General features: G+C 40.8%; 1 protein-coding gene and 1 long non-coding RNA gene across 2 annotated transcripts; one reads left to right on the forward strand and one right to left on the reverse strand.

The window, feature by feature from the left end:
* Positions 1-2,380: 2,380 nt before the first annotated feature.
* LOC122289423 lies at positions 2,381-3,973 on the forward strand. The gene is made up of 2 exons (XR_006236157.1): positions 2,381-2,679; positions 3,089-3,973. It is a non-coding gene; the product is annotated as an uncharacterized LOC122289423 (long non-coding RNA).
* Positions 3,974-11,414: 7,441 nt separating this feature from the next.
* LOC122289267 (histone H3.v1-like) lies at positions 11,415-12,107 on the reverse strand. Its single transcript, XM_043096251.1, has one exon. It carries the CDS (start codon positions 12,105-12,107, stop codon positions 11,415-11,417), a length of 693 nt encoding a protein of 230 aa, XP_042952185.1.

Here is a 12,107-nt window from a genome sequence, read left to right on the forward strand (position 1 = left end):
TGGTTTTGTTTTAATTGATGTGGTGTTTAATTTATTTTAGTCATTTTATGATTTTTAATTTGTTTTCGTCAGATCAGTTTTTGGACTCCGGAGGTGAGGATTGGACCTCATTTCTTTTCCCTTATCTTTTCATTTTCTTTTCTCTTTTTTTTTTCTTTTTCTCTTTTCCTTTTCTTTTTCTTTTCCTTCTTTTCTTCTTTTCTTCTTTTTCCTTCTTCTTTCTTCCCTTCTCGCACGCGACCTCTCTCCCTCTCCCTCCGTCCATTTCTTTAGCCCACCTAGTCGGCGCCACCTCTAGCCGCCGTGACCCACCTCCACCTCCAGCATGTCCCTCCCTCACCGGCGAGCTTTAATGCACCGGTGGTGTGCTACGCCGGCCACCCAATCTCTCTCTTTTCTCCTCCAAACAAATAGGTTTTCAAGCCTTTTTCTCATCTTTGAGCCACCATACACGGCCAAATCCGCCACCAAGCACCACCAATGGATTCACCACATTAAGGGCTTCCTCCCCATGTCTTTCTTTTCCCCTAACTCACTCTTTTTCTCCGATGGGTCTCCATAGCTAGAGTTTCGGTTGCACCACCGTACGCCACCGTACACGGCCACCCATGGTGTTTCACCACCACCATCTTGTTCCTCTCATCACCATGACCTTCCCCAAGAAATTTCATGGCCAACGGAGTTGTGTATAGCCCTCACTCTCCATCACTCTCCAAAGCCGAAATTAGCTTCAAGTGTCCGATCTGCCGCCGTGCGCGGCTACTCACGGCCAACTCTCACTTCTATTAGCTTCATAAATATCCCTTGGCCATTCCCTATCAATTTCGTGTCTTGGTTTGTCCCCATTCGAAAGTGGGTAATATATTACCCATGGCCACAGTGTAAAATATACTGTTACGTCGCTTTTTCTCCATCATTTGTAACGTCGTGAGCTTTCAAAAAATACCTTATAGCGTTGTAGGTATTTTCCAAACTCTACTTTTAGATTTAAATATATTTTGCTCTTACAATAAATTATTTGACTGGTTGGTTGATTCCAGACTGAGTCCGAGGAGTTCGAGGGTCGGATGGATTGCGGACGAAGTTGATTGGTTTTGTTGTTTTGTGATTGGTTGGTTATTTGTGCTTTGAGGCATGCATTACGTGGAGCATACATGTGCATTTTATTTAATTTGAGAAAATTTGGTTTTAATCGTGTAAATGGATTTTTGGGTGCGTGTGTATCATGACCCCAAGTCGGGATGAGATAGTATCTCGGTGGAGCTCCTCTAGTCACTCGGGAGTGGATAAAATTGAGTCACATCCCCTGAGTTGTCGCTGGGCGACGACCGGATCGCACGATACGGTAATACTGTCGTGTCAACTCCGTGGTCCCTAGAGTGGCGGGGACTAGAGGATGGCCTGGTCTAGGGACGCGCTGGACACGAGTACTGGGCATCGCTCGTTTAGGTACGCATAGACGTTACCTGCGGTGTGACACAGGAGCCAAAGTGTGTAGATGATCCCTAGGGGAGATCATGGTGCACGCAATAATTGGATCGGTTTTATGGTTTTCGGATACGGGCCATTTTCTGGAAAAATGGCGAGGTTACGTTGAGACTTTGTGATCCATTTTTCTGAAAAAAATTGTGGTTTCTTGTTTTGGGCCATTATCGGGGATAATGGCGAGGTTTTGTTTAAAGGTTATGTTTTTGGGCCAAAAATGGGATTTTGGCGTGCCTGAAAAAATGTAGTTTTTATGGGACATGTGCATCTTCATTCTTTTATGCATATTGTTGAGTTTAATATTTTTTTATCTTGTGGCGTTTGGATCTTACTTACCTGCGGCACCATTTTTGGTACCGTAGATTTTGATGCAGAGATTGAGGAGAAGGAGGAGGCTGAGCCCGAGGAGGTGGCTCTGCAGGAGTATTGATTTGAGAGTTTATGCTTTGTAGTTGGTTTTAAAATAATATTTGTGGTTTGTAATATTTTATTATGTATGTTTTGAACGGGTTTGTATTAAACCAAGAAAAAATTCTAATACTTAGTCATATGACTTTGTTTATCCGTTGTGTATTTTTTTTTACATATTTGTTACTTATACACATACTTGACACTTAGCGATAGGGTGGTGACCTGTGTTGTTATCATCCCGACGTCTCAATTTCCCCGTGAGCATACGTAGAATTTGAAAGCGTCACAAACCTATTTTAAGGTTGGTTGTGTGTTGGAACATGTCGCTTTGACATTTGGTATAATTAGGCAATTGACTTGATTTTTAAGGAAATTAAGTTGATTTCAAAAAAAGTTTCTGCTTACTTCAAAACAGAGAGTATAGGGTCAGATTTTATTTTATTTTTTCTATTTTCTATTTTTTTTTTTTTTGGCATATGGGCATTAACTGTAAATATTAGTGTTGAGTCCTCACATGCATGCACAATTTCTATTGGTAAAGGACTCCCAGTGGGACTCCATCTTCTATACGTTAAGGTCACTCGAGTGGGACCCCCAGTGTCCCCCCCCTCCCCGCGGTGTTATTAACATGCGTCACATTATTCCCCCCACCCTTTATTTCGTTTTAGTGCCTAACGTCTCTAGAGCCCATGCTGAACACATGTACTTAGTTCTCTCGAGTCCTGGTGTTTCTCATGTCTACGAAATCGAGCGACAATCATCGTCTATACGCTTCTCCTTCATGTTAAGTGACCTTTCTTTCCTCTTCTATTTCTAGGGTTTGGTTTTCACCCATTTGAGGTTTTTCGGTCTCTAGTTGTGATTTTAGAGTTTCAGTTTGGAGTTTTGCTTGGTGGGGTTCAATCAGTCGACCATTGTGTTTGGGTCCTGCATTTATTCTAAAATTCATGTATTGAGGATGATTTCCAGTGTGTTCTTGCATTTCTACCATTAGGTTTCTATTTGTTGCCCACCAAGTGCTTGCTGTTTTGCCTCAAGTAACATTTTTCAGTTTTCTTTTCATTCATTTGTCTACAATCACAGTGCTTTTCATCTGTCTACCATTCGGTTTCTATTTGTTGCCCACCAAGTGCTTGCTGTTTTGCCTCAAGTAACATTTTTCAGTTTTCTTTTCATTTGTCTACAATCACAGTGCTTTGCAGAGTTGAGAAGGAGTGAGCCTTGATAGATTTGTGGCAAAAAGGGGGAGTTAGAGGAGCTGCGCTACTGAGGGGGAGTTGAATGATTTTTTATTTTTTTTTAAAGAATTTTAAGATTTAGGGGGAGAACTGAAATATCATTTTGCTTGGGTCTATATCAAGTACAATCTTAACTTTCTGATCAACTGTTGGTTAGATTTGGTACTTTTCCTAGACATGACTGTGATGTTAAATTACTACGATGATTCTTTAGAATTTTAGTCGCTGCTTTTATGTTGCTACTTTTTTTTTTGATAGAAAAGTACTTCATTTCATAAAGGCAGGCATAACACCTTAAGATAGGCTACTCTTTTGTGCTGTTACTTGTGTGTTCGGAATTATGTGTTTCTTGTGGTGTTTTCTAAGTTTTTGACAGGTTCAAGTTACATTCAATAAGTACTTGGTTTTGTTACCAATCCGTCAAAGGAAGAGATTGAAGATGTGAATTTCAAGAGTTTGTCTAGCATTAGGTGACTAAGATGATAAACATCATCGTCTTGAGTTTAAATTATTTGAGTTGTTGAATGTAAAGTATTTTGAGTTTGTTTAGAGTTTGTAATATTAAGTGTTTTAAAGAAGTCAAAACATATAATTCCAAGTCTCAAGGTTCTTATCTATTGAAAAGTTTGAATTTGAAACGGCTAAAAGTTTGTGGAGATAGTTTCCTGCGGTTAGCAAACTGTTAGCCAAACAGTCGTGATGAATTCAATCTATCAGTAGAATTTCACTGGGACTTGGAAATTGCTTCCAAAATATACTTAAATTGTGCTACTAATTAGGAATAATAGAGATTCAATTCTGGATATTTTGAGAGCACTTCCCAGTGCTTATTTTGGTGAGAAAATTTCCTTAAAAACTTTCATATTGTTTCTTTTAAAGAGTGTGATCGTGATCTGAGGTTCATATAGTGAGATCGTTTCAGCCACTAGAGTTTTTGTAGAGAAGTCAATATTTGAAGATCAACATAATTTTTGGCTGCTACTATGATAAAAATAAACGGGTCGTTTGTCTGGTAAAGTAAGAGTGTCAATTGATAAATATTTTGTAATTTTGCTTGTAAAAAACTTTCAAATAGTGGACAGAAGTTTCTACGTAGGCTGCCTTGTAGGATTTTACTTTCAAAAAGTTCTTTAAAGAGTTTTCATTTGTTACTAATTTTAGTGTTGTGCTATTAATTTATTATATGTTAATACTGTTCTTATTGAATAATTGCATGAATATTGAGTAACACATTGATTGATAGAATTGGTAGACCTTCGGAAGCTTGCTATACAAGAATATTTGAGTTATTTCAATTGCCTATTTGAATGGTTGTTGGTCCTCTTATACAGACTTGTAGAAATTTCATCTAGGAATCTATCAAGTATCTAAATTCCTTGATTTATGGGTCTTCCAAGAAAGATCCCAAAGTTTTTAAGTAGCATTAAATGCTTAATTAATGTTGTAGAACACACTTTTTATATTTATATCTCTTCGATTTGAAATCCTCAAGTTTGAACAAAAATTTAAGAAAATCTTAGATTCAGGCTAAGAATTAGGACTGAAAATTTAAATCAGAGAATTGGAGAACTGGCCCGAACTGTACCCCTTCCTCCATTGTAAAAACCTGCTAAAACCGATCCAATTTCGGTTCTAGGTTTTTCAGCATCGGGCTGGTTTGTATATATATATTTAATTAATTTTTAATATTATATAAAATATTTTAAATATATATAATTTTTATATATAATGTATAAAATTATATATGAGATAATTTTATATTATAATTTATAACATAAAATTTTAATCTTAAACGTGAACATTTATTTGATTATATGTTATTAATATAAAATATATATATTAATTACATTTTATGGCCTAATAAACTCTTTAACATATTCATTTTGATAAATATATAATACATTAGTAATACTAATACATTAGTATATTAATTACATTTCATTTTAATTAATTAGTATACATTGGCATACTAATGTATATTAGTATATTAATTACATTTTGTGACCTAATACTAATGCTATTAGTAATTCACTTTTAAGTCTATATATAAATAAGTATATAAATCATTTTTTATGACATATTGACATATGATTAAAATCGAAAAATCAGATTGAACCGGACCAGAACTGATAAAACCAAAAGTATCGGTTTAAGAGAGATTAATCAGTGCAATATCAGTTTTTGAAAATGTAAAACTGGTGTATATCGGTTCAATTCTAAAATTTGTCCAAAACTAAACTGAACCGGATCGGTTAAAGTACCCTTACCAAGAATGGCCGAACAGGAAATAACACGCTACTCATGATTGGTACTAGCTTGGTCTTTTGCTTTCAAGTTTGCCCATTTGAGTCGATTAACCAACCTGAAGAAGATAAATCCTCAAGCTCCACTCGTTAGCCATTCTAGATCCGGTTTACAATTTGAGCTCAGCTTTCAAACGGTTACTACTAGCATGTCCACCATATGCAGCTCGGCAAAGAGTCCTGATTTTTATATGGTAATTGCATTCAAAGTGGAGTCCGAACAGCTTTTTGTGAAGTGGAAATCAAAACTATTAATTCAAAAGGTATTATTGGAATTGAAAATAAAAGAATTTTTTATGCAATAAATGGTCAGTAGGAGGAATATAAGAGATGGATAAGTAAATGATTATAACCGGTGAAGTGGAAATGTTGGTGTTGTAAATAAGAGAATATAAAATTTTTTGTTGCAAAAGAGAATGGTAAAATTAAAACACCAATAAAATGGTAAAACATTAAGGTTTCATTTGGCTACATAAATGAGATGGGATTAGTTGAGTTGAGAAATTTGTTAATAGTAATAAGATAGTCTGCGAGTAGTCGTGAAATCATTTGAATTAGTATATTTTATAGGATTTTGAAAAAGGTGAGTGAAAAAATTAAATAAAAATATTATAAATTTAAGAAACTGTTAGAATATAATTTTAATATTATTTTTGTTTTAAAATTTGAAAAAGTTGAATTATTTTTTGTGTTTAGTCTGAAAGTTTGGAAAAGTTATGATGATTAGATAAAAAGGTTAAAATTTAAAATTGAATAGTATTTGTTTTTTAATAGTGTTTAATGTTGAGATAGGATGAGATAATTTAAAACCATATTTGAACCAAAAGGGGCCTAATACCAAGTAGGAAAATATTGAGGTGACTCAATGAGAGCAAAATTAATGTTTCAGAAATTATATAGGAAATATATTTTTCTACTTTTATTGGTTTTCGGGAACCGTTTATGATAATATAATCTCGTGCAATGCTAGCAAGTTGCCCAGCTTTGACTGTTGGGTGTGTCAGCTAGCATAAATCTCTATTTTCATTTTTTTCTTCTTTTTATTTTTATATTTTTTTAATATATTTAAAATTTTTAAAAAATAAAAAATATACCAATACATTAAAAATTACTTCCTTAATCATTAAGTAAAAAAAAAAAATTAAATACATGAGTGGTGAAAATAAGGGGGCAAACTCAGATGGCATACTATCATTTTTCTATAATCTCAAATACCACTCTTTTGCAACTTTTTTTTACTACCTCATTTTATAAAATAATACTCTCAATTTAGAACAGAGTCATAACATTGGAGGATTGTAACATAACGTGTTTGAGATCACTAGCTATGTAGCATCCTTATCACCAAAAGTTCTATGCTTGGTAGGTTTGATCTCATGTTTATCTAAGTTGAGGTTATGACAATTGGGATCATCATCTATATCTGTTTGAAAGTCATTAATGTTAGACAACTTCTATAAGCTAGAATCTATTTGATCTAAATCACAACCTGAAGATATATAGTGTAAGGGGAAAAGGCCCCAGGCCCAATGGCTTGGTCCAGAGCTCCCCAATGACCCCAGACCAAAGTGAGTTGGGAATCCAGCAATGACCCGGGGTCAAGGCTCGACTGATAGTGCGGACGAGGACCTGAGAAGGGAGGGACACGGCCCGCCCTCAGAATCTCCTTGCCTTTTAGAAGGGCCCTCAGGTCAGGGCCCTAGGCCGAACAAAAAGCTCCACTATGAGCCCAAACCATCTTAGGCCACATCAGGGAGCCAAGGCTTGACAGAAGGTACTCTGACAAGTGACCAGGCAGGGTGCTGGGGCAAGACATGCCAGTTATGGATGCACTCAGCCAGAGACACATTGCATTTAAGGCATGTTAGGAGGCACAAACATGAGATGGTGTACCCCTGGGATGACACGACCTTGGCATGGGGCTGTACGGCAATAGTAGGGATGTGGTAGGTTAGAATTGGGCATGTCCTGGCACCGCACGATCTCCCTTAACAATGGAGCACAAGTCGGGTATAAATACCCCGATCTCACTCATGGGAAAAGGTCTAATTCTCTTTTAACTTCTATACTTCATTCACCTACAAACTCTTGACTAACTTTAGCATTGGAGAATTTATGGGCTCCACCGGATTCCACTCCTTGCCCTTCTTGTTGGTGTCAAACGCATGGGCCCCCGTGGAATTGGTCATATTGCAAAACATGACATCAACAGTGGCGTCGCCTGTGGAATCTTTTTCTTTTCCCTAGCAGCATGTACTTTGCATGTCGACAGTGACACGGTCCCAAGTCGCAACAAGGGAGAAGAGAATAGGAGCGATGTGATGGAGGTGAGGTTGGCAGAGAGACGATAACGGAGCTCACCGACGAAACGGGAACACAATGTCAAGAGAATGCAGCCCTACGACGGGTCAATGAGGAGCTAGTGAGGGGAGATGAACCTAGAGGCAATAAACATGTTGATTCAGGCACGACCAAGCAAGTGCAGCAACAAAAGGAGAGAGGCACCGAATGAACCTCAAGCTGTGGGAGCTGGGTGACAAGTACGTGGAAACAGCCAAACAGGTCGACCAGCTACTCAGAAGCACGGACCTGCCCTATAGCATTGGGATCGTGGTGGTTCCTCTCCCACCAAAGTTTAAAGTCCTCTAGATGGAACTATACGACAGGACCATAGATCCCCTGGAGCACCTGGACAAGTTCAAGGCCCACATGACCTTGCACGGCTTCCCTAGGGAGGTGGCTTGTCAAGCCTATCCACTAACACTGAAGGGGGCAACCTAAACCTGGTTTGGGTCGTCGCCATTTGGGACTATAGGGAGCTTTGACGAGCTGTCGCAATTATTCATGACACAGTTCATGACGAGTTGGAAGAGGAGACGACCAACTGCATACCTCCTAACAGTGAAGCAGCGAGACAATAAGAGCCTGAAATCATATCTAGCTCACTTCAATCGGGAGCAAATGTCCACCGATGATCAAGACGAGAAGATTACTCTGGCGGCCCTTTTAGGTGGAATCTAGCCTAGGAACCCTTTCATGACGGAAATAGCCCGGTGGACGCCAACCACCCTGAGAGAGTTTATGGACCAAGCGGACAAATTCATTAATGCGAAGGACAGAGGCCCTGACTGCCCCACGATGATATGAGATGGAACAGGTAGACCATATAGGGCCGGGTTGAAGGGGAATCGTGGGTGTGAGGGAGGCAAAAAGGGAATTGCTGAGTCAAGAAAGAAGGAAGAAGCCTCAACGCCCCTGCAAAATAGCCTTCAGGTGCACTCCAGCCTAGTGGTAGAATTCCTGTGGAGATCGGTAGTGTGTAGATTCTGCATACCTCAAGCCTTCATGTCAGATAATGGGAAACAATTCAACTGCTCGCATTATCGGTAGTGGTGTGCAGAGCTCGAAATCAAGGTAAATTACTCATTGCTAGGACATCTCGAAGCCAACGGCCAGGCCGAGGTGACTAACAAGACCCTCCTCTCCGCCCTTAAGAAGCTTGGAGTGCACAAAAGAGCATGGGCCGATGAGCTACTAGGAGTTCTGTGGGCATATCGAACGACCGTCTGGACCCCCACCAGAGAGACGCCTTTCACCTTTACTTATGGAAGAAAGGCGGTAATCCTTGCAGAAGTCGGGATGCCTATGTATTGCATCGAACATTTTGATGCCACCACCAAAAATGAGAGATTGGCAGAAGAGCCAGACCTACTGGAAGAAAGGAGGGAAATGGTGTCTATGCGAATAGTGAGTAACGAAACGAAAGCTAGAGCAGTACTTTAACAAACGAGTTAGACCACGCTCATTCAAAGTGGCAAATTTGGTGCTGAAGCAAATTGGAGTCACTACCTAGGGGCCTTACATGGTAGTCTCTAGTAACCGTCTCGACTCTTATAGTCTTAAAAGCAGCGAGGGACTCTTGCTCCCCCACCTGTGGAATACTTAACACTTAAAGAAATGTTTTGTATCAATAGAACAACCTTGTATGCAACCCCAAGTTTATGAATGAGAATATACAAACGGTTGTACAAAATCTTATTTCAACGAACTAGAAAATGAAGTCGAGTCCATAGACTCACTACGGGGTAAGGTCAGGTCTACTAGGCTTACCGACCCCCCATCCAACGAAGATGAGTCCCTAAAATTGCGAGAAAGTCGAGTGCCTAGACTCGCTGCGGGATAAGGTAAAGTCTGCTAGACTTACTGACTCTCCGTCCAAAGAAAGACAAGTCCCTAGACTTATATAGAAGTTGAGTCCCTAGACTCGCTGCGGGGTAAGGTCAAGTTTGCTAGACTTGTTGACCCCCCATCCAATGACGACGAGTCCCTAGACTCACTGTGGGGTAAGGTCGAGTCTACTAGACTTACCAACCCCCATCTAATGAAAATGAGTCCCTAGACTCATTGTGGGGTAAGGTCAAGTCTACTAGACTTATCAACCCCCTGTCCAATGAAGATGAGTCCCTAGACTCACTGCAGGGTAAGGTCAAGTGTTTTAGACTTACCGACTTTCGTCCAATGAAGACGAGTCCCTAGACTTGCTGCAGGGTACAGTTAAGTGTGCCTTACCGATGCCCTGTCCAACTAAGACAAGTCCTTAGACTCACCAAGAATTCAACTCGCTATAGGGTAAGGTTAAGTCTGCCAGACTTACTGACCCGTATCCAATGAAGATGAGTCCCTAGACTCACAAAGAAGTCGAGTCCCTAGACTTGCTGCCAGATAAGTCTAAATCTTTGGGACTTTTTGACCCCCCGTCCAACAAAGCTAAGTCCCTAGACTCTCCACGGGGGAAGAACTTGCCAACCTATTCGGTCCCGAAAGCAGAGAGAGAGAGAGAGAGAGAGAGAGAGAGAGAGAGAGAGAGAGAGAGAGAGAGAGAGAGAGAGAGAGAGAGAGAGAGAGAGAGAGAGAGAGAATGAAACATATTTGCAAGACAAAGGGAATTCTCATTTATTATGTGCAAAATATGCATTCTTTACAAAGGAAAGAGAAAGTAAATATACAATCAAGGAGAGGAAGGAAGGCCCTAGCTCGATCAAGGGGGTGGTGGGTCAGAGCCGTCTATTAGGCGAGAGGGGTACCCCGGTTGCTCAAACTTTTTACAAGAAGCACATGCCTCGGGATTGGGCTTACGATTTTGCAAGTTTAGCATGTGTAGATCCATCTTGGGATGCGCCAACATGTGATCTAGTAGTTGGTCGAGGTTGTTTTGGTAACCATACGATCAAGCCATGTCTTGAATGGCGTTGGAATTCTTGATCCTGGCCCTGATCTCCGCATCGTTATGACTCACACTCTCAAGGTTCGACCTCAGACTTGTGATCGTGAGGCCTTATGCTAGGAGGGTCGCATTCTTCTTGGACACATCTTGTTTTAGTCCCCTGACTTCCTCCTCACCTCTTTAAAGCCCCCTCTTAGATTCTATGCCTCTGTGATGCTTCTAAAGCCCAAAGACACCAATCTAGAGCACTGTTCGTGGACCTTGGCATGGTCCCAACGGAGCTAGTTAAGTGTTTCCTGGGCTCGAGTAGCCAAATTCTGCACGGTCGTGTCACGTTCCACCTCGAGCCACTTATTGTAAGTGGCCAGCTTATACCCATCGTCTCTAGCATTGTGGTGTCACTTCTTCAGCCTTCCTTTTGACACGCTCGCTCCTGGTAGCCGCTTTCTCCAAACTCTCGATGCGCTTCCGCATGTCCTCTACCTCTTGGATCTACCTCTGACGCTTGGAATCGAACTCCTCATTTCATCGAACCACCTCTTTCAACTTATAATGTCCATGACGGACCAAAGAGGCAAGCTGATGGTTGGCCTCGGATAGCTCCCCGAATTTCTTACCAACCATAGCTGCTAACTGGTCGGCAACTTGCAAAGGAAAAAAAGAAAAAGAAAAGAAGATACAATGTGCATAAGGAGGAAGAGTGAGCAAGGAAAGGATGCTTAGGAGTTCAGAGGCAAAGTAGGGGAGAAGTATTCAGGACCATACTTGAGTGAAGGCAAGACACAGCTTCTGAGCTATCTGTTCGGTAGCCGTCGCGTGGGCCTTCTCAAGATTCGACTCGGGACCCTCGCCTACCACAGTTCCAGCTATATAAGAAGGGCTAGTAGGGCCCAAGGTTAGGGAGTGGCCTGATCCTAACACACTCGCTTCCCCTTCGCCAGTAGCCCCTCCCGAGTGGCCTGGATGGCTCAGCGACGGAGCTTGGGAAATCAGTCCTCCGTGGGAGTCATAGTGAACATCCGACTTTGACTCTTGAGAATTGTCATCATCATTCAACACAATAGCTAGAGGGGTGCTGTAGGGGACCTTGTCATCCCGACCTGCATCAGTGGAAGGAGAGGAGCAAGAATGGCTTTTCGATGCTTCCTCCTTGCTACCCCCAGGGGCCCTCTCCTCTTCCTCTTCTTCTTCCTCTTCCTCTTCCTCTTCATCTTCATTCCTCCTCTCGTCTTCCTCATCGTCTTTCACTTCTTCTATGACCTTTTCTTTTACGGCCTCTTCTTCTTTTTCTTCTTTTTCTCCCTCTTCCTTCCTACCTAGTTTTGCCCATTCCCTAGTAGAAGTCGGAGAGTCGCTGGTAGATGCATTTGTCTCCTGGACCACCTCAATGTCTCCATGGGCCGCTTCCTCCCTCAGAGTGTCCTCGAAGAACTTGAACGTCTCCAT

This window comes from Carya illinoinensis, chromosome 12 (genome assembly GCF_018687715.1).
Source record: "Carya illinoinensis cultivar Pawnee chromosome 12, C.illinoinensisPawnee_v1, whole genome shotgun sequence".
Taxonomy (NCBI): Eukaryota; Viridiplantae; Streptophyta; class Magnoliopsida; order Fagales; family Juglandaceae; genus Carya; species Carya illinoinensis.

Excerpts from the sequence above, each read along its gene's own strand:
- LOC122289267 (XM_043096251.1), bottom strand. The coding sequence starts at position 12,107 with ATGGAGACGTTCAAGTTCTTCGAGGACACTCTGAGGGAGGAAGCGGCC.